This window comes from Onychostoma macrolepis, chromosome 22 (assembly GCF_012432095.1).
Source record: "Onychostoma macrolepis isolate SWU-2019 chromosome 22, ASM1243209v1, whole genome shotgun sequence".
Classification (NCBI taxonomy): Eukaryota; Metazoa; Chordata; class Actinopteri; order Cypriniformes; family Cyprinidae; genus Onychostoma; species Onychostoma macrolepis.
Genome location: NC_081176.1, coordinates 18,650,089 through 18,670,016, shown reverse-complemented (window position 1 = coordinate 18,670,016; position 19,928 = coordinate 18,650,089). Strand labels below are relative to the sequence as shown.

At 36.3% G+C, this 19,928-nt stretch overlaps 1 protein-coding gene across 9 annotated transcripts in view; it reads left to right on the top strand.

Moving 5' to 3' along the window:
- nfia (nuclear factor I/A) overlaps nucleotides 1-19,928 on the top strand; it is a 191,692-nt gene that overhangs the window by 164,442 nt on the left and 7,322 nt on the right. The window contains exon 12 of one of the 9 annotated variants that reach the window (XM_058760168.1): nucleotides 1,691-5,622. The exons of the other annotated variants lie outside the window; for them this stretch is intronic. Coding sequence (XP_058616151.1) covers nucleotides 1,691-1,705 — 15 coding nt within the window. The 3' untranslated portion in view covers nucleotides 1,706-5,622. Of the gene's footprint in view, nucleotides 1-1,690; nucleotides 5,623-19,928 lie in introns of those variants that run through there. 9 annotated transcript variants of the gene reach the window in all.

Genomic DNA, 19,928 nt, shown 5'->3' with positions numbered 1-19,928 from the left:
ACGTGAACAATGGAGCACAGCAATCAATAAGCCCATTTCACTGAAGGATTACAGGGGTGCAGCGCGCTAACCTCACCACTCCAGTCCACAGACGGCCGTGTGGCGGAAAGCGCTGCAGAGGCATTCAGAGAGAGGGAACAGATGGACAGGAACAGGAAGAGAAACAATGTTGTCGAGCTGAGCCCTCACAGAGTCAAGCACCGTCTTAAGACCACACCACGCTGATACAAAAGTGACCCCATGAGAAAACAACAAGCGGTGTATGCTTTTCTGTTTGCCATTATAATACTGATACTATATGAATTACAGGTCTGGGGGTTATAATTAGTCTTAAACCTTCCAAAGAAGGTAAAAACAAAAGGATCGGGGGTCTTAGCTGACATGATACTGCAGTCACAACTTTTATATATTTATTTTATTTTTCTGTTTTGTTTTGGGATTTTTTTGCATTGTGGCGTAGTTCGAAAGTGTGCATTCAGCCAGAAAAGAAACATACGACAAGACCTGCTTTTATCCTTTGAGAAAGTGGTCTTTATATGAGAGGAGGGGTTAAAAATACATTTTGATTATAAAACATTTATTTTTAATTAACATGCACTGATCAATCTTGCACAGTAACATCAGAAACCTATTAAGAAAGTAAATAAGGTAAAAAGTAAGATGAAACTATTATTTTAAACAATGTTTTAGTATCATTATCTATGTGTTACAGCTTTGCATATCGCAGGTACTGTATATCACAAATGAACTTTATTTAATAAATAACATTTTGAAAATTATCAAATTTAAAAGATAAAATAAAGAATACAATAGGTGTTAATGTATTTATTTATTTAATTTTTTATATGGAATTTAAAAAAAAAAATTTAATATAAGGAAAAATATAATACAATTAAAAATATATATTTTTAAAAATGATAATTCATTAAATAATAAAAGACTACCACTCAAAATTTGAAATAAGTCTCTTATGCTCACCAAGGCTGCATTCATTTGATCAAAAATATAGTTAAACAGTAATATTGTGAAATATTATTACAGTTTAAAAGAACTGTTTTCTATTTTAATATATTTTAAAAAGTCATTTATTTCTGTGATGCAAAGCTGAATTTTCAGCATCAGTACTCCAGTTTTCAGTGTCACATGATCCTTCAGAAATCACTCTAATATGCCGATTTAATGCTCAAGAAACATTTTTTATTATTATCAATTTATTTTTATATATTAGTGCTGTCAAACGATTAATCGCGATTAATCGCATCCAAAATAAAAGTTTGTTTACATAATATATGTATATGTGCTGTGTATATTTATTATGCATATATAAATACACACACATACAGTATATATATATATTGAAAATGTTTACATGTCTATATTTATATTCATATAATTGATATTATAAATAAATATATTTAATATATAAACATAACATTTTTCTGAAATATATACATGTATGTGTGTGTATTTATATATGCATAATAAATATACACAGCACACATACATATATTATGTAAACAAACTTTTATTTTGGATGCGATTAATCGCGATTAATCGTTTGACAGCACTAATATATATATTATATTATTATATAGTATTATACACACTGCTGATGACACTGATTGTTCATTGAAATCATTGAACTTGCACTCCAGAGCTCACAGATCTGTTCCTCTCTGTGTTGTTGCAGTGGTACCTGGGCTAAAGTCTCCCAACACGGACCGGCCGCTCCCGAGGTCACACGACCACCCCCTCTGTCTCCCCTGAGTACGACCCGCAAACATGTACACCAGTCTGAACAGAGAGAAGCCACTTGCTGCCCCAGTACCGGACAGACCCACAGCATGGCTCCAGCAGAACCCCGCCAAGCCCTGGAACAAGAGGAACCGACTCAACGCGCTTACACCCACTTACTATATATCTATATAGTCCATATGTATTCTTCCATATGTATGGTTTACATGCCTATATTCATATATAGTAGCTGTCCAGCTCTTCTGAGGGTGGAGCTCGGAAAAAAAAGAAGAGCTTCGTTTTCTCGGAAACGTGCACGTTTTTTTTCTCTTTTCTTTTGTTTAGTTTTGTTGTGTTTTTTGGTTCACCCTCACAGATAGACGAGGAAAACGTAACATGACGCAATCAAAGAGCTTCCCGCTTCTGTGCCTGTGGTCTTAAAGTGAATTCTAAAGCGTTTCCAACGCAGTCTACGGCCAAGGGTCGCAAACCCACAACCACCCGGAGGTCGGAGCTCTGCCTTTCAATCACTCGTGTTTTGACGGATCAATCCGGTTTTCGTATCGGTGAACGTTGGAGGTTTCGCCTGGGTCAGATATGCCACCAGCTAAAAATCTCTATTGCGTCTGCTGTCCAGGACCATTTCCTCCCCTTTCCACCACCATCACCACCACCATCAACACCATGTCAGATCAAGAACTTTCAAGGACTCAACCAAACCCATTTTTTCAGTTGTTTTGTGTCATTTTGGGGCAGGCGATGAAGAAGTCATTGAACGGTGATGTTTGATATCAGGTCATTTTACGGTATGCTAATGGGAGATCTCCCTCCCCACTTGGAGGCATGTTCATATTTTGTGTTTTTCGTACAAAAATCATCGCGATTCTTTCTACTAAACCCCAGCGGAAGGTCTGTCACACGCCAAGGGCCGAGTGAAGGTTCGATCTTCCATAAACTTCAAGAAAAGGTTAACCGTGAATACTGAATTGAGGAAAGTGCAATTTTGTTGGGTAGATGTTGGATTGTTAAATATCTTTGTAAGATAGATCGTTGAAGCGATTGTTGAAAAGTATATATATAAATATATATATTTTTCTTCCTAGTCCGTTCACACCTCCAGGACTCTAAAATATCGGGGTACAAAAAAGAAAAAAAAAACACGTCAAAAGAAAAATAGAACAAATAGCCTTGTGAGAAATAAGGGGAGCTGTAATTGATTTTTCTGTTGTTGTTTTTATGTGTTTGTTTGTTTGTTCATCGATTGTTAGCATTGTAGAACAAATATCCCTTTAAGAAATATCAACGTTTAAACAATCAATTTAGTTCATTTCCAAAACGCTACAGCAAATATTTTAATTTAACCGGGCACATGATGAAATCCGTAAGAAAATTAGCCGTTTGCGAAATCATGAACGAAAAAAATCGACTGTTTAAATGCGAATGCAAGAGGCGAAATACTGAACTAACTTCCTCGCGGACACTTTCGAAAGTGTCACACAAAAATGTGAAGATCCAGCTTCCCTCGCATGCAATTTTTGTTGTTTTTTGAGTTTTTGTTCGTTTCCTGTACGAAACATATATATATAAATATATACACTTACAGTCTCATCCACCGTCGATCAAAGCTCAGTAAAGTTTTTTTTTTAAATTAAAGAAAATAATCTGCATGTTCTAGTGTTAGTGACAAATTTTTACATAGATTACGTAGAGTTAAAGTAGTGTGAAAAATATTGTAATCCCAACATCAGGCACTTGCCGATCAAGTATTTGTTTGGTCCTAAAAAAAGGGTATTTTTACTGCTGTTCTCACAATCAACCAGCTAAACATCTCTCTGACTCTTCTTAGCTCGTCGTCATTTCTGTAAAGTCTCCCTTCCTCCTTTATTCCCGTCAGAACAATCATTGTCATACGTACGCACTTCATCGTCCCTTTTCCAACTGCACGAACAATTCCACATCGATGTGCCTTGAGCGATGGTCTAGTTCTGAGTTATTGCACAAGCTGCAATGTGGAGACTATTTTTTTACCTTTTCACCCCACCTTCCACATGTAGTCATTTGGAGAGAGTTAAATTTGTGCTAATTGATAATACACAGTATTACTTTCCATTTAACTACATATCGCCACTTTCGGTCGTCCGTTGCTTCGAAAATCCCATCGTTTACTCTTCAATCAGTCGAACGTCAATCATTCGCCCAAGAAAATGCGTAACCCGAAGGTTTTTGTGTCATCTTGCCCTTTTTTCTCTGATTTAACAGTAGTGTATTGATATTTATGGATGTTGCTGCAATTTCTAAATGACGACTACTTTTTCATATTCGATCTTCCTGTTTTTTTTTTTCGTTCCAAGAGATGAATAATGAGGAAAAAAATTATATGCAATACTTGCTTGCACTCATGTAGTCATTTTTTCATTTTTTTATATTTTTTTTTTTCACCACCAAAGTGAGCACTTGACAGGTCAAGTGGCTGAACGTCAGTGTGTTTTTCATGGCCATGACACGAGAAAACGCCATTGATCAGCCTCACTTGGGTTTCACACAACCAATCATCAATGTTTTCGCATACTTTGTGTTTTTTTCGGTCAATCAATCAAGCCTTAAAAATGAGGAAACTTCATTTCCATCACAAACACACAAAAGCAAACACGTCCAGGACAAAAAATATGCCCAGTTTTTGTACATTTTGACAAAGTTCCATGTTATATTAATTGTTTACCTGTTTATTTTCTATTGCATATATCGTTTAAGAAAAAAAACAAGCAAAAACACATTATGGGGACGAATTTCCCAGGCATATGATGTGATGGTTTAGTAGTTACACTTGTGTGGGGTTTTTTTTAGCGTGAATTTTTTTTGTCATTGTTCTTGCCTACCCTTTAGAAATGAGTTGGGCATTACTTTCTTAATCGTCTGCACTAAATATAAAATAATGACAATTGTGATAATTGAGAAAAAAAATACAAAAAAAAAAAAATACAAAAAAAAGCTTCCAGGGCTTAAAAGAGCGAAGGGAAACACGATTGCACGGATATTTTTTTGTCACAAAAACCTTGTTTAGAGCAGCCTGGCATCTAATCAGCGAGATTGGCTGTGTGTGTAAGATAATGACAAAATTGCACCCTTTTTAAAGAAAGAAAAAAAGAGAAAAAGAATTTCAAGCAATAGTTTGGGCAGTCTGTTTTGTTCTCGTGTTGTGTGTGTAATTTAGTTTTTTGGTACAACGTTGGAGAAGACGCGGGAGAAGCGAACAAACCGAATCGATTAGATACGAGAGTTAGGGCGGACGCACCTGAGTATGGGAGATTTGATGTTTGTATATTGTATAGTTTTATTAATTACACTGATTTTAAAGCTGCCCTATTTTATAATGCAGGACTTTTGTAACATTGATTAAATGAGGAAAAACTAGTGTTGTGAATTTTCTGATTGTTTGTATTAAGGCCACATAAATAGAACTGGTTTTGTTTGTCCTCTGGGGAACTGGATTTAAGTTGAAAACTTCCTGTTTCCTATTTTTTTTTTTTCTTTTTTTTTTTTTTGCTTTCCTTTTTGTATGTATTTAAGGACTTATTTCTTCTTTCGATGGTATAGAAGTACTCCTATACTTGAAAAGTGTAGGATGCCGAGGTGAAAACCCCATTGTAAATGGATGTTACAAGTATGCTGTATGTTTTGAAGGTTATTTGTTGCATCAGTGTTGATGAAGCTAAATCTAGATAATTCTGAGGATGTTGGTAAGAAGAGAGCGTTTTTATGCATTTTAAAATTAGTTTTAGGCAGAAGACAATGACATAGACAGCCAAAGGATGCCCCTATTATAAATGCATCTAGGCATCTTTTTGTGTTCACCATTCCATGCAGGAAAATAAACCGCTTGATATGCAACATGATTCTTTTTTCTTTTCAACTTCTTCATCTTTCTTCCACCGCCCACCAGCACACTCAGAGACACTCGAGCGACGTTAAATGACAGGAAGGTCGGTCACGATGGGCCGTCGATAAAGCCATTCCTCACTCGATTCTACATTTCATGCGAAAGCAAGGCCCTCAGGTCACATAACTCACACAAAGATCGCTTGATGGTGGTTTAAAACACTGAGAAGACACAATTACTCAAAAAAGGAAGAACTTTGACTTTTCTTGAGGATAAAGGGACGATGTTCAAAAACAAGGACATTTTGAGTCCTGCATGTCGTCAACTTTCCCATCCCATTTTGTCATTTTTCAGTTTGGTTTAGGTTAAACTGTCTCGTTTTGTTCACACAGATTATATATAATATTACAAATTTGTGGCATTTTATCCAAATCTGAACATTCTACACTTGTAGTAATATTTTAAAGGGAAAGAAATGAAATTCGGCCAGAAATGAAAATTGTCGTCATTTACCCTCAAATGTGTATGAGTTTCTTTCTTCTGTTGAACACCAAAGAAGATATTTAAAAAAAATGTTGACGGTACCAATCGACTTCCATAGTATAGAAAAAAATACTATGGAAGTCAATGGCTACCGTCAACATGTTCATAAATTATGACCGAATTTTCATTTTTGGGTGAACTATCCCTTTAATACTTTCATTAACGATAACATCAATTTCATGCTAGTCCTAAAACAGGGTTGAATAAAGGTCCCGCAGGCCTTTATCATTTTTATGTCCCCATTTTTGTGGGCCTTCTTGTTGTATCGCTTATATTAATTTGAGGCGGGAACAAAGCATTGGATGGTTTAAGGCAGAAATACGGCTTATATCAGGGTACTATTCAATCGTGAGACATTTTAAAGTCTAAAAAACCAAAAACACAATAATTGAATCAAGTATGCGGCCATTCATTGAAATAAAGAACTACAGATTTGACTACAGGTACACATTTGTTTTGTTACGCTAAACACCCATGTTTCACTTTCGGGGGTCGATTTGCAGAACGGGGCCTGATGAGGAGCTTAAAGAGCCTGGGTTGACATTCAGGGGCCCGTTGTATGGATAAACGTGTTGTCAGGTTCACCATACCATGAATTTAACCCCATCATGCACCAGTGGCGGGTGGCTTAACTGCACCAAACAGTATCATTACAAGGTGCTAAATCTTGCTGATCAAGTGGAGGCTAACTGGAAACGACCCTGCTTTCTGATAGCATAGCAGCGTAATCCGCATGAGAACTATGCACTGACGACACGCTAATCTAATCAGAGTCTGGTACTTGCACCTTTGCCTTCCTCTTTTTTTAAGAACTTGTATCGAAAACAAAGGAATAACGGAACTAAAAGCAAACCAGCATTTTACCTGATGTATTTAAGATCAAATGTAGTGCCTGTGAAAAACTGTATTATATCGCTCTCTGAATATCAAACCAGTTAACAGTTTGTAATCGTTTCTGTTTTCTCAACACCACTAGCCTTTTCTGATTATAGCTGTTCAGTAACCACACTCTATAAACTGCATGCGCCTCCATAACCAACTGATATATACATGACTAGATGATCTAACCCAGCTCTGCTACCAGTCAAAATCCTCCAAGACGCTTCTCCGATTCATTCCGTTTACTTGTTCCCAACCAGTTTCACCGTAGTATCATTGCATAGTGAAGTCAAGGAAGTGATATACGCCTACAAAAACAAGGCGTCCACCTAAATTCTGGTCCATGTCCTGCTGTAGCCCTCAGTATCTCCATTATCTCCAACAACAATCATGAAGGTCTGTTTCCTCATGTTCTTACACTCGACAATCGATACTCAGTGGAACTGGCATCTTCTTGCTGTAGGTGCAATTCACAACATCTCTGGAGTTCTGAAGTTAAATACGAAAGGCTCTTTGATGGGGATGAGATTCGTGAAGAACGAATCTGACTCCTTAATGGTTCCTTTAACGGTTCTATCAGTGGTTTTAGGGAATAAATATTTGGAAAAAAGAAAAGAAATGCAATCCCATTGACAAGCAATCTAATAATCTAAATAATATTTTACTGATAAAACGCATAATGTTTGTTTTTAACCACAAATTGTCGTTGAAACAACCAGTCAGCAATTACAGTACACCATAGTCATAGTATTCTATTTGCACTGTTTTGGTTCACTGAAGAGATCCGATTCATTGTCGTTATTCTTTTAGGAATCGGACTACACTGATGTTGAGCTGTGTATTTTTGATTCATTAAAAGACTTGACTCAAAGAGTCGTTCATTCGATAATCAGAGTACACTTTATGGGCTTTACTAAAAAGAACTGATTCAAAAGAGTATCTTTTGGGAATCGGACTACACTGGTCGTGCTAAATATTTTTGATTCAAGCCCTGGTTTGTACTAGTTGTACTATGTTAATGATTCACTAAAAAGAATTGACTTACAATACATTCAGAATTTAGTAATGGTGTTGCAGTGTCACCGAATAAGTAGTGCAGGAAACTGTCGATATTCGTTCTTTGTCGGCAGAAGAATGTATGCATGAGAACCGTTAACGGAACCAAGTGAGTTTTAGTAGGTCCTCGAAAGAGATGTTTGACTTCGAGCCAACTAAAGGGTAGGATTCAAATATCAACGAGAGTGGACTCGAAAATAATAGTTTGCATACCTACAACATCCAGGACCATCAAATCCAACCCCAAGGAAAAGAGGTCTTCTAGCAGCCAATAATATCCATAAACCGAAACATACAGCAAATGGTTACGATTAAAGCGTTTCCTCTTTGTTTATACTGATTATTAAATATCTTAAGGACATGTTGTACCACATGTTTTGGAAACAGATGTGCTTATGCGTATAGTCTGACGACGTTCAACAAAGTTCGGCTAGACCCCTTCTGCTGAAAATTAACCAGCACTGCGGCCCTAATCGTAAAGAAGACAATCGCGGTGGTTAGCGTGAAAGATAACACATCAATCTCTGGCGTGATGTTACAAGACCCCTTCAACCAGCTCCACCACTCCAAATCTTCATCTCCATCATCATCCTTCGTATATCCAACCCCATCTTGTGAGTAAACGCAACTATTTTACAAAGCGGCGATTTTATGAAAAAGTACGCAAGACAGTTCAGCCGAGGAAGTAGGCAGGTTGTGCAATAATGTACAACCGTACCAATTCGCCGAAGCGTAAAATAGTTACGAATTGCCACAAGAGTGTGTTGGTATCTCATACAGCTCCATCTCGCATCGCAGAATCACTGTATACATACTTACGTTTTAGATACAATCTAAAAAAAATACAAAAAAAAATAATAATAAAACCTTGTGCCTCTAATACATTTCCTGAAGAAAACTTCACGTTGTATTGGTACCAGCTCCATAACTAGTTCCACGGAGCTTCTGTATTTGAGCTGTGAATGACTTTGTTTGCTTTTCGGTTCTTACTCTGAACTTTTTTCCTTGTTTTTTCTGTGTGTAGTGACATTGCCCCTTTCTCTTGGAGCCATTAGTGTCCACCTCCATTGACTCAATTACTAAAAGCAAGATGTGCATTTCCTATGCAACGAGAAATGAGAGAAAAAAAGAAACCGAAATAAAAGACGCTAATGCTGTACACCTCCGTGTCTGGCTTCATTCCTTTGCAGGTTCCAACCCATCGCCATCAAAACCGCCTCGCTTCTCTTTATACGAGGCGTCCAGAATGAGTTACTGATGTGGATGGTTTGATGAGTACAAAGTGTGCAGTGTGTTGGGAGGCTTTAAGAGATGTTGTGTGTAATCCAGGCACTTTGTGGTTAGTTTGCTGATGCCAGCTGTCTGAGCGCAGATGGAGGCCTGGGCCGCACTGCCGGCGTTCTCTCTCATATGCCGGTGTCTCGTGTTCATGCCTCGTTTGATGTTGAAGTGCCCCGTGGCCTGCTCTCTGAGAGCTGGTTACGGCTCGAGGAAGTGGAATGAAAGCACGCTCAGCACACAAGCTCATCGATACCTTGAGAACAAAATAACATATAACATTACGTTACTTGAGGTTTTAATCAGGAAGTGATGTAAACATTTACTCTGAGAGCATTTAACGCAAATGAACTCTCGCACTGAGGTGATTCAAATGGGAGTGCTGCAAAACAAGCTGCCATTATGCTACCGTGTCGTAAATGGTTGCCAGTGTTTATGTGTTGTTCCGAGAGAATATCTGTATATCTGCATCAGCGGAATCATAGTAACAGCATCAACAAAGTCATGAGACATCAAGGTAAAAGTGACTATTTAAAAAAGAAAAAAATTCGAATTCACTACTATATTACAAATGCTACTGTACTATAAATTACGACTACATTTACAGTGTTCATTTCAACTACTATTATTTATTATTTATTCGTAACTATTTTTCCAAAACATTTTTTGTAGTTGAAATAAAGCTGAAATAAAGTCACATACAAATGTAATGAATGGAATACAAATTAAATCAGTTAAATAAGTATTGAAACTGAAAAAACTAAACAGAAATGTTGCCTCGGCAACTAATTAAAATAAGTTTACTTTGAAGTATTACAATTACTAAAATTAAAACTGAAATTTAAATAAATAAATAAGCCAAATAGAAATATTAAAAAACAACTAATAAAAATGACAAAAGCACATAACATGACTAAAGCTTAACTAAAATGAAAATGAAATATTAATAACAACTATAGTAGTATATAAATAATACTAAACTCATTTTAAATAAGACATTACATTTTTTTTTTTTATAATTTGACTAAATCCAAATATTTTAATTAAAACTGACAAAAAAAGAAAAATGAGTAAAAAACAATCCAAGATACTAAAAACAATGCACTAAATTATGGTTTTAAAAGAGGGGGGGGTTTGAGTTTAAAAAGATTTTTGTCATTTTGCATATTGTCAACTAAAATATTATTTTCACTGACTAAAATTCTGTGCATTTAAGAGTAAAACTGGCTAAAATTAATGACATGATAAAATATTCTCTAAATGTAAAGGACATATTCATATAAAACTATGACAACAGCAATAAATTATATAAAAAATGAACACTGCACATATATTACAGATGTGGTTGCAATCAGGATGGAAAAAGGTCTAAATTGGATATGAAGAAGAGTGAAGAAGACTTGTGTTATTCTGGTTTCTGCATGGCTCAGATCCCATCTTTTTCTTCTTCTTCTTGTTTTATTGTCCACCAGGCAAAAACCTGCAAGTCAGATCGCTTAGAAATGTAACACAATACTTCTAAACTTATACAATTTGAGGTATTTGTAGTACGAATGGATTACGAGTTATGCAACACGGTTTAATATTTAATGAGCAATAGTAACAGTGATGCTATCCTTAGCAAACACCGCTAATGTATTTTACAGCATACATATGTTTTGAAAACACACTATATGTAAGAAGAAAAACGTAATGGCACCCAAAAAGACGAATTCCCGCTCTTTTACATACAGCTGACACATGACTGACATGAACTGACTTTCATTTGCGGTCACAAGCGCCTTAATCAATGCAGATTTGTGATGCCGTCACCTCGGCAGAGCTGCTGACCGTACCTCTACCTCTCGCTCACTTTCCCTGAGAAGTGGTGTGACAGTGAACTTGGATTCCCTCAGGGGAACGGTGCAAGCGACGGATTGGGTTACAGGGCGAGAGACAATCCTGAGACGAAACCGCAAGAGGCCCCGTGAATAATGCACAAGCAACACGGGGCTTCGGGTTTCCTCGCTGGGATCGGCCCATCGTGCGAGACACGCACACACCTGATCCACGAGGGGCAAAAGGTCAGGAGGTCAAGGCCTTCAGTGTGAAACTCACTGCAACAGGAACACCTCAGGTGAACAGACATGTACGTAATCACTTTCTAGTATGCATACTTGTATTACACTCTGACAGACCAGACAGACGCCTCAACTGTGAGTGACAGTGCTACACTATCCACAGTATAACCATGGTATTTGTAGTAAAAATGTAGTTATACAAATGGTGATAAGCACACCAATAAAACATGGTTACTACACTTTTACTATAATAAAACCATAGTTCATTTTTGTAAGGGTGACATTTCTCATTTATTTCTGAATTAAAAGTGTGTTTTTACTATGGTGAATGTAGTGATGAATTATGACATATATAACTCTGCCATACTATAAATAATGTGCTTAAACGCTCGCGCGGTGCATTATGGGATTGAATGCAGTGTGGAGAAAACATTGAGAGCGACCGAGAGCAACAAAAAGGTTGGGCATTCCTCGACTGTATGCAAATATTGAGCGAAAAACATTTTACATGGACAACAATATTACTATTTTAACGCGATTAAGACAATACTCTGATTAATAATCTACCATGTAAACAGATTTTTCATTACCTTTATCTGGCTAAAGTCATTCTCGATGTAAACACAAATCGAATGAAGACGTTGAGTATTCCTATTTTAGTCGCGTTATTGAAGAGCAGTATAGACATGTACACGTCTTAATCACATTATTACCATCGTGTAGGACTTTTCGCCGCATTTTGCGACAGGATACACACACGGCAGTTGTCAACCGTTTGACGGCAAATAAAAGAGCATGGCTTTAACAATGCCGTAGTCTGTTTGCACGTATAGCATGACAAATAACTAACTGCACTTGAAACTTTCGTAAAATTAAAAATGAAACACCCAAAACTGTAAATGGCATCATAACGAAGACGAACTATATGTTTATACATGAAATTCTGGAGGAGACGTGTAAAACGGGAACATGAAAGGAATATTCGAAAAGCCACTCATGTAAACACCTTAATCATAATATTGTCTTATTTAGAATAAGGTAAATAATTAGATTAATGATGTCCATGTAAACGTAGTCTGGGGCTGTGTAATGAGTGACTAATCAGATTATTTATAAATCAATTTGTTCAAATACACCGATTCATTCAGCAAAGTAACAAGTTGGACATCTTTATGAGTGAGTCATTGATTCATTCACTCAACTGATTCATTCAAAAGCAATGAACGAAACACCATTACTTTGTGTTCTGATTGGAGATATAGACATGAAATGTGACCCTGGACCACAAAACCAGTCATAAGGGTCAATTTTACATCATCTGAAAGCTGAATAAATAATAAATAAATAAAATATTTAAATAAATAAATAAGCTGAATGGTTTGTTAGGATCGGACAATATTTTCCTGAGATACAACTATTTGAAAATCTGGAATCTGAGGGTGCAAAAAAAAAATCAAATTATTGAAAAAAAATCGCCTTTAAAGTTGTCCAAATGAAGTTCTTAGCAATGCATATTACTAGTCAAAAAAGTTTTAATCTATTTACAGTAGGAAATTTACAAAATATCTTATTGGAACATGATCTTTACTTAATGATTACCTAATGATTTTTGACATAAAAGAAAAATCTATAATTTTGACCTATACAATGCATTTTTGGCTATTGCTACAAATATACCCCAGCGACTTAAGACTGGTTTTGTGGTCCAGGGTCACATATAGATTATATCTAAATTAGATTATCTGGGCAGTCGTGGCCTAATGGATAGAGAGTTGGACTTGTAACCCAAAGGTTGTGGGTTTGAGTCTCAGGTCCAGCAGGGATTGTAGGTGGGAGGAGTGAATGTCCAGTGCTCTCAATACCACAACTGAGGTGTCCTTGAGCAAGACACTGAACTCCCAACTGCTCCCTGGGTGCCGCTGCTCTGCGTTTGTTCACTACTCACTGCACTTGGATGGGTTAAATGCAGAGCACAAATTCTGAGTATGGGTCGCCACACGTCACGTCTGTAATTGTTAAGCATTATATATAATGTAGTAATATTAGTTTGTGAATTAAAATGATTATAAAGTAATACAAAATGTTGGTTGGTGTTGCTAGGTCTGTAATGGTCAAAAACCAATATAAGGTCTATATACAGTGAGGAAAATAAGTATTTGAACACCCTGCTATTTTGCAAGTTCTCCCACTTAGAAATCATGGAGGGGTCTGAAATTGTCATCGTAGGTGCATGTCCACTGTGAGAGACATAATCTAAAAAAAAAATCCAGAAATCACAATGTATGATTTTTAACTATTTATTTGTATGATACAGCTGCAAATAAGTATTTGAACACCTGAGAAAATCAATGTTAATATTTGGTACAGTAGCCTTTGTTTGCAATTACAGAGGTCAAAGCGTTTCCTGTAGTTTTCACCAGGTTTGCACACACTGCAGGAGGGATTTTGGCCCACCTCCACACAGATCTTCTCTAGATCAGTCAGGTTTCTGGCCTGTCGCTGAGAAACACGGAGTTTGAGCTCCTCCAAAGATTCTCTATTGGGTTTAGGTCTGGAGACTGGCTAGGCCACGCCAGAACCTTGATATGCTTCTTACAGAGCCACTCCTTGGTTATCCTGGCTGTGTGCTTGGTCATTGTCATGTTGGAAGACCCAGCCTCGACCCATCTTCAATGCTCTAACTGAGGGAAGGAGGTTGTTCCCCAAAATCTGCAATACATGGCCCCGGTCATCCTCTCCTTAATACAGTGCAGTCGCCCTGTCCCATGTGCAGAAAAACACCCCAAAGCATGATGCTACCACCCCATGCTTCACAGTAGGGATGGTGTTCTTGGGATGGTACTCATCATTCTTCTTCCTCCAAACACGTTTAGTGGAATTATGACCAAAAAGTTCTATTTTGGTCTCATCAGACCACATGACTTTCTCCCATGACTCCTCTGGATCATCCAAATGGTCATTGGCAAACTTATGTCGGGCCTGGACATGTGCTGGTTTAAGCAGGGGAACCTTCCGTGCCATGCATGATTTCAAACCATGACGTCTTAGTGTATACCAACAGTAACCTTGGAAACGGTGGTCCCAGCTCTTTTCAGGTCATTGACCAGCTCCTCCCGTGTAGTTCTGGGCTGATTTCTCACCTTTCTTAGGATCATTGAGACCCCACGAGGTGAGATCTTGCATGGAGCCCCAGTCCGAGGGAGATTGACAGTCATGTTTAGCTTCTTCCATTTTCTAATGATTGCTCCAACAGTGGACCTTTTTCACCAAGCTGCTTGGCAATTTCCCGTAGCCCTTTCCAGCCTTGTGGAGGTGTACAATTTTGTCTCTAGTGTCTTTGGACAGCTCTTTGGTCTTAGCCATGTTAGTAGTTGGATTCTTACTGATTGTATGGGGTGGACAGGTGTCTTTATGCAGCTAACGACCTCAAACAGGTGCATCTAATTTAGGATAATAAATGGAGTGGAGGTGGACATTTTAAAGGCAGACTAACAGGTCTTTGAGGGTCAGAATTCTAGCTGATAGACAGGTGTTCAAATACTTATTTGCAGCTGTATCATACAAATAAATAGTTAAAAATCATACATTGTGATTTCTGGATTTTTTTTTAGATTATGTCTCTCACAGTGGACATGCACCTACGATGACAATTTCAGACCCCTCCATGATTTCTAAGTGGGAGAACTTGCAAAATAGCAGGGTGTTCAAATACTTATTTTCCTCACTATAGGTAAATAAAAAAGGTCAATAAATTAAGCAGGTAAGAAGATATTCTTAAAATTACTTTTTATTTCTAAAACATAAAGGTAAGATGCAGTTGAAATAATTGTATTATTTTTAATATTATTTTAATTTTTTATTTTATTTAAATACTTTTGGTAATGTCAAAATAAATAAATATGAACAAATAAATAAATAATACTATATAACTGTGTATATATATATATATATATATATATATAATTAGTATTATTATAAGTATATTACTGTATATGGCTGTATGCAAACAGCTTCAGCCACCAGAAACCTGAATTTTACCTAGAAAATTGTTAAGTCTGGTCATGTCAATACAGACACAGCGGACAAACTTTATGAATGCATCGACTATGATTCCTTTCCTCTCTCTCCTCCTCCTCTCATATTTTGCAGGGTGTGCAGCCCAGCGCCTCATTAAAACCATAGATCATAAATTGAACACTGACTTAGAGGGGCTAATCTGGGATTTAGAAGCCATTCAGTGAAAAAAGATAATTAATTTCACTCACATTCGCCGACCACATACTGGGTGAAGAGCTTAGAGAAGATGCACATGAATTAGAGCAAGTCTTTAGAAAGTTCTAGGTAATCCCGTGCAAAACGACTTTGGGAACGGTGTTGTTGACATGGTTGACTGCGGCCTCCGAGCAGGACCGCTTCACACACATTAATGCCGTGAATGAACTGAATGCAGCGTAAAAAAGAGGCATATTGAAAAAATAACAATCCACTGCCCCGTGCTAAGCTGAAACTACATCCGTAACAATCATGAACAAGCAGCAAGGTTTTCAGTGAGCACGCTGGTAGGGAAAAAAACAACACTGATTATAACATTCATAACAACAATAAACTAAATGTGAGGGAACAGGGCAAAAACATATAATTTTGCAACAATGCGAAACCATACAGTCATAAAAAAAATTTTATGCCACTATATTCTTAAAGAATAGGAGTCCTGAGTGCCGACAGTTTTATTGTTTGCACGTATTTTGTAAGAAATATTTATTTACTTTTCTAGTATTTAAACACTCCTCAATTTAGTTAAATTAGAAGCATCATAGTAGTTATGTGTTTTCAGAAAACTTTGTTTTCTTATTGTCTTGTTCCATTTGCAGATGTTTTCTTGTTTTAATGCGCATCCTAACCAGGCATGATGTAAGGAGATCCAATGATATTTTAAGTAGTTTGTCTCTCCACAATGAACGTGAAACAACAGATTCACAGCCAATCAGAACATATTTGGGGGATTTTGAACCAATGAGATTGCAGTGTGGGTGGGGCTACACGCCTCAGCACAGCATTAGAAACAGGTCAACAAAATGTTTTGTGGCTCATCTTAGTCACGGCTGCTTAGAAAAATCTGATATTTCTGGTCAGAAAAATCAAATTTTTTGCAATATAACAGTTTATTGAACCTTTAGACACAATTTTTTTTAATGTGCATATGTGTATTTTGTATCATATTTGATACATTAGGCTTTTATAGCTCATGTAGTAAGATATGAGAAATATAGCTCATAAGCCAGGAAGAAAAAACACAATTTTCTTCAAAGGCCCCCCAAAAAAAAAAAAAAAAAAATCTCATAGCTTGTAATGAAAATCAATGAGATCTTTATTAGGCTACTTACATAAAATACTAGTGCTGGGCAACGATTAATCGCGATTAATCGCATCCAAAATAAAAGTTTTTGTGTACATAATATATGTGTGTGTATTGTGTGTATTTATTATGTATATATGAATACACACCCATGTATGTATGTATATATTTAAGAAAAATGTGTTATGATTATATATGAAATATATTTATATATCATATAAATTATATTAATAAATATATACATGTAAATACATGTAAATCTTTTCAAAATATATACTGTATGTGTGTGTCTTTATATACACATAATAAATATACACAGTACACACAGATATATTATATAAACAAAAACTTTTATTTTGGATGCGATTAATCGCGATTAATCGTTGCCCAGCACTATAAAATACATAAAAATATCAGTTGTCACTGCAATAATAGGCTACTGTATTTCTTAGTAAGATGAAAGAAGATGTTAAGTTAAGAGAAACCTCAGATAGATGAGAAGATATAATTTTGTCACTTTAATATTTACCATTCATTTTATTGTATTATTTTTAGTGCTGTCAAACGATTAATCACGATTAATCGCATCCAAAATGTAAATTTAAATTTGTTAACATAATATATGAGTGTGTACTGTGTATATTTATTATGTATATATAAATACAAACACATGCATGTATATATTTGAGAAAAATATGTTATGTTTATATATTAAATATATTTATATATAATATAAAAAATAAATATATAAATGTATATACATGTAAATATTTTCAAAAATATATACTGTATGTGTGTGTATTTATATATACATATTAAATAAACACAGTACATACACATATATTACGTAAACAAAAACTTTTATTTTGGATGTGATTAATCGCGATTAATCGTTTGACAGCACTAATTATTGTATTTCTTACTTTAAAAAGCCCTGTTGTTGCACTGTGGCTTACAATTACATCAGTTTTGAAAGATAAAAATATTAAGAAAAAGATTAATTTCGAATACTAAAGTGCAGAATTATTTCAGGCAATGTCAGTGTACGTTTAGAACTTAAAAATGAGCACAATCGGCCAGTCTCATTGTCATTAGATGTGGCATCAAAATCTGGTCTCAGTTTAGCAATGACGACACAAATATTTCTCTCTCGAATGTTCCGATAGAACGAGTGATAACTGAAGTTCTGATTGTGCACATAATCAGAAAAGAGGAACACTTGCTGTTTGCGTTTCCACAAACCTTGAGCGTGAACTCCAGAGTGTCGTCATCCTGAAATCCAAAGCAGATGTCGCCTCACGACTGGATGAGCTGTTTTTAGCGATAGCGACAAAAACATGTTCAAACAAGTGTATTTTTCTCACAGACAGAAGATGGAGTTCATTAAAAATGGCCAGATTCGAGGCGACCTGAAGTTTAAATAAATACATCAGGAAAGTCTGTGGTTTGGCAAAAACACAAACCTGAGGGGAGACAAAAGCAGTCAAAGCTTATTTTTCCTCTTCCCATTTGTTTGTTTAAATTTCACTGTGGAGTTATATAAGATGGTTAAGTTCATTTCAGCCGTGGGGGAGGTGGCGTCTAAAAAGTATTAATCATTGGCGGCAAAGCAACAATTACACCTGTGCCTTTTGTGTTCGCCACACAAATGAAAGCTCCTGTCCCAAGTCCGTACTGCGTGTCCGGGATTACCGTGGCTCGTTAATCAAAGGGCTCCCGGCAGGACGGGGCAGGCCTCTCCGTGGCAGAGAAAAGTTCGCCCTGGGTGATAGCAAGCCTATTATCATATTATCGCCTCAGGCACTGCTATTAAACTGGAAATTGCAGACCAGGGTTTTTAAAAAAAGGGACATTCATGTGGAGATCAGTGGAACAGCTTGTAGCCACTTCGGGCCTCTCTTGTCTACGATTTCCTATGTTTTGTCTATTCCTCCTTTGCTTTGCCGTCACTTAGTTTGAACGTTTTTTTATTTATGTATTTTGCTGCGTCTCTTCCTTTGATTTTCTTGAACTCTCATCGTCTGTGTCTTTGGCTCGTGTCAGTTCTGTCAATTGGAAGAATTAGATGTGCTGTCTGGCATAACAGCGGGTCAGCGCTCTGGCCAAATCCTAAAATAAAAGAGCACTTCTGCTATTACAGCCTCTCCAGCTGTCTCATATCAAAGTTAAAAAGTGGTAAACTCTCAGCAGAAAAGTGCACAATACTCAACTGAATTCCCGTACAAACGTGTAGGATACGTGGTAACATTTCATTCATTAATATATAGCCTACTAAACACTATACTGATAAAATGCATATTAGCCATATTGAAAAACAAACACTTCTTAAATAACACATTTAGTTTCTGTATGTGTTTGATTCACTGAAAAGAGTCATTAGCACATTTAGCAGTGTTGGGAATGTTACTTTGGAAATGTAATAGGTTACAGATTACAAGTTACCCTATTCAAAATGTAACAATTAACTGATTACATTTTGTTACTTTTTTGTTACTTTTCTAATGAATGTTTACAATTGCTATTCATTTTCAAACATTCAAACCAGTACTCAACACTACTGTCAGACTTTTCAAAATCCTCCTTCACACTTCATTTTAAAGCACAGCCACCACAAAATCAGACTTTAGCATGCATTTTTACTTTGAGATCATTCTGATTTCCAGCACTGGAATGCATTTTTATTACTCGTCATGGTGACAACTCTCATTGATATAACCTAAAGCTTTTAGCAGCAATGTGGACTGATGTACTGTAATTGGGAGATGTGCTGCACTGCAAATTCACACAAGAGAACCAATCAAAAGCATCAGAATAGCATCGCTTTACTAAACGGCCTTTAAATGACAAGAGGCATTGTTCACATCAAAAACATGCAAAGCAAATTAATATTATTCAACATATCCTAGCTTTTTGCAGAAAATTTTTCATCCCCCTTTGTAATCGTTAACGTTTTCATAAGTAACTGTAATTTAATTTTAAAAAAATTCTTAGTAACTGTAACTGATTACAGTTACACTTATTTTATAATTAAGTCATCTGTTTGGGAATCACATTGGTTGTGCTGTATGTTTTTGGTTTACTAGAACTGTCATTCGTTCAGGAACTGGACTACTCTGTATGCCATAAAAATATGCTAAAATAGGAA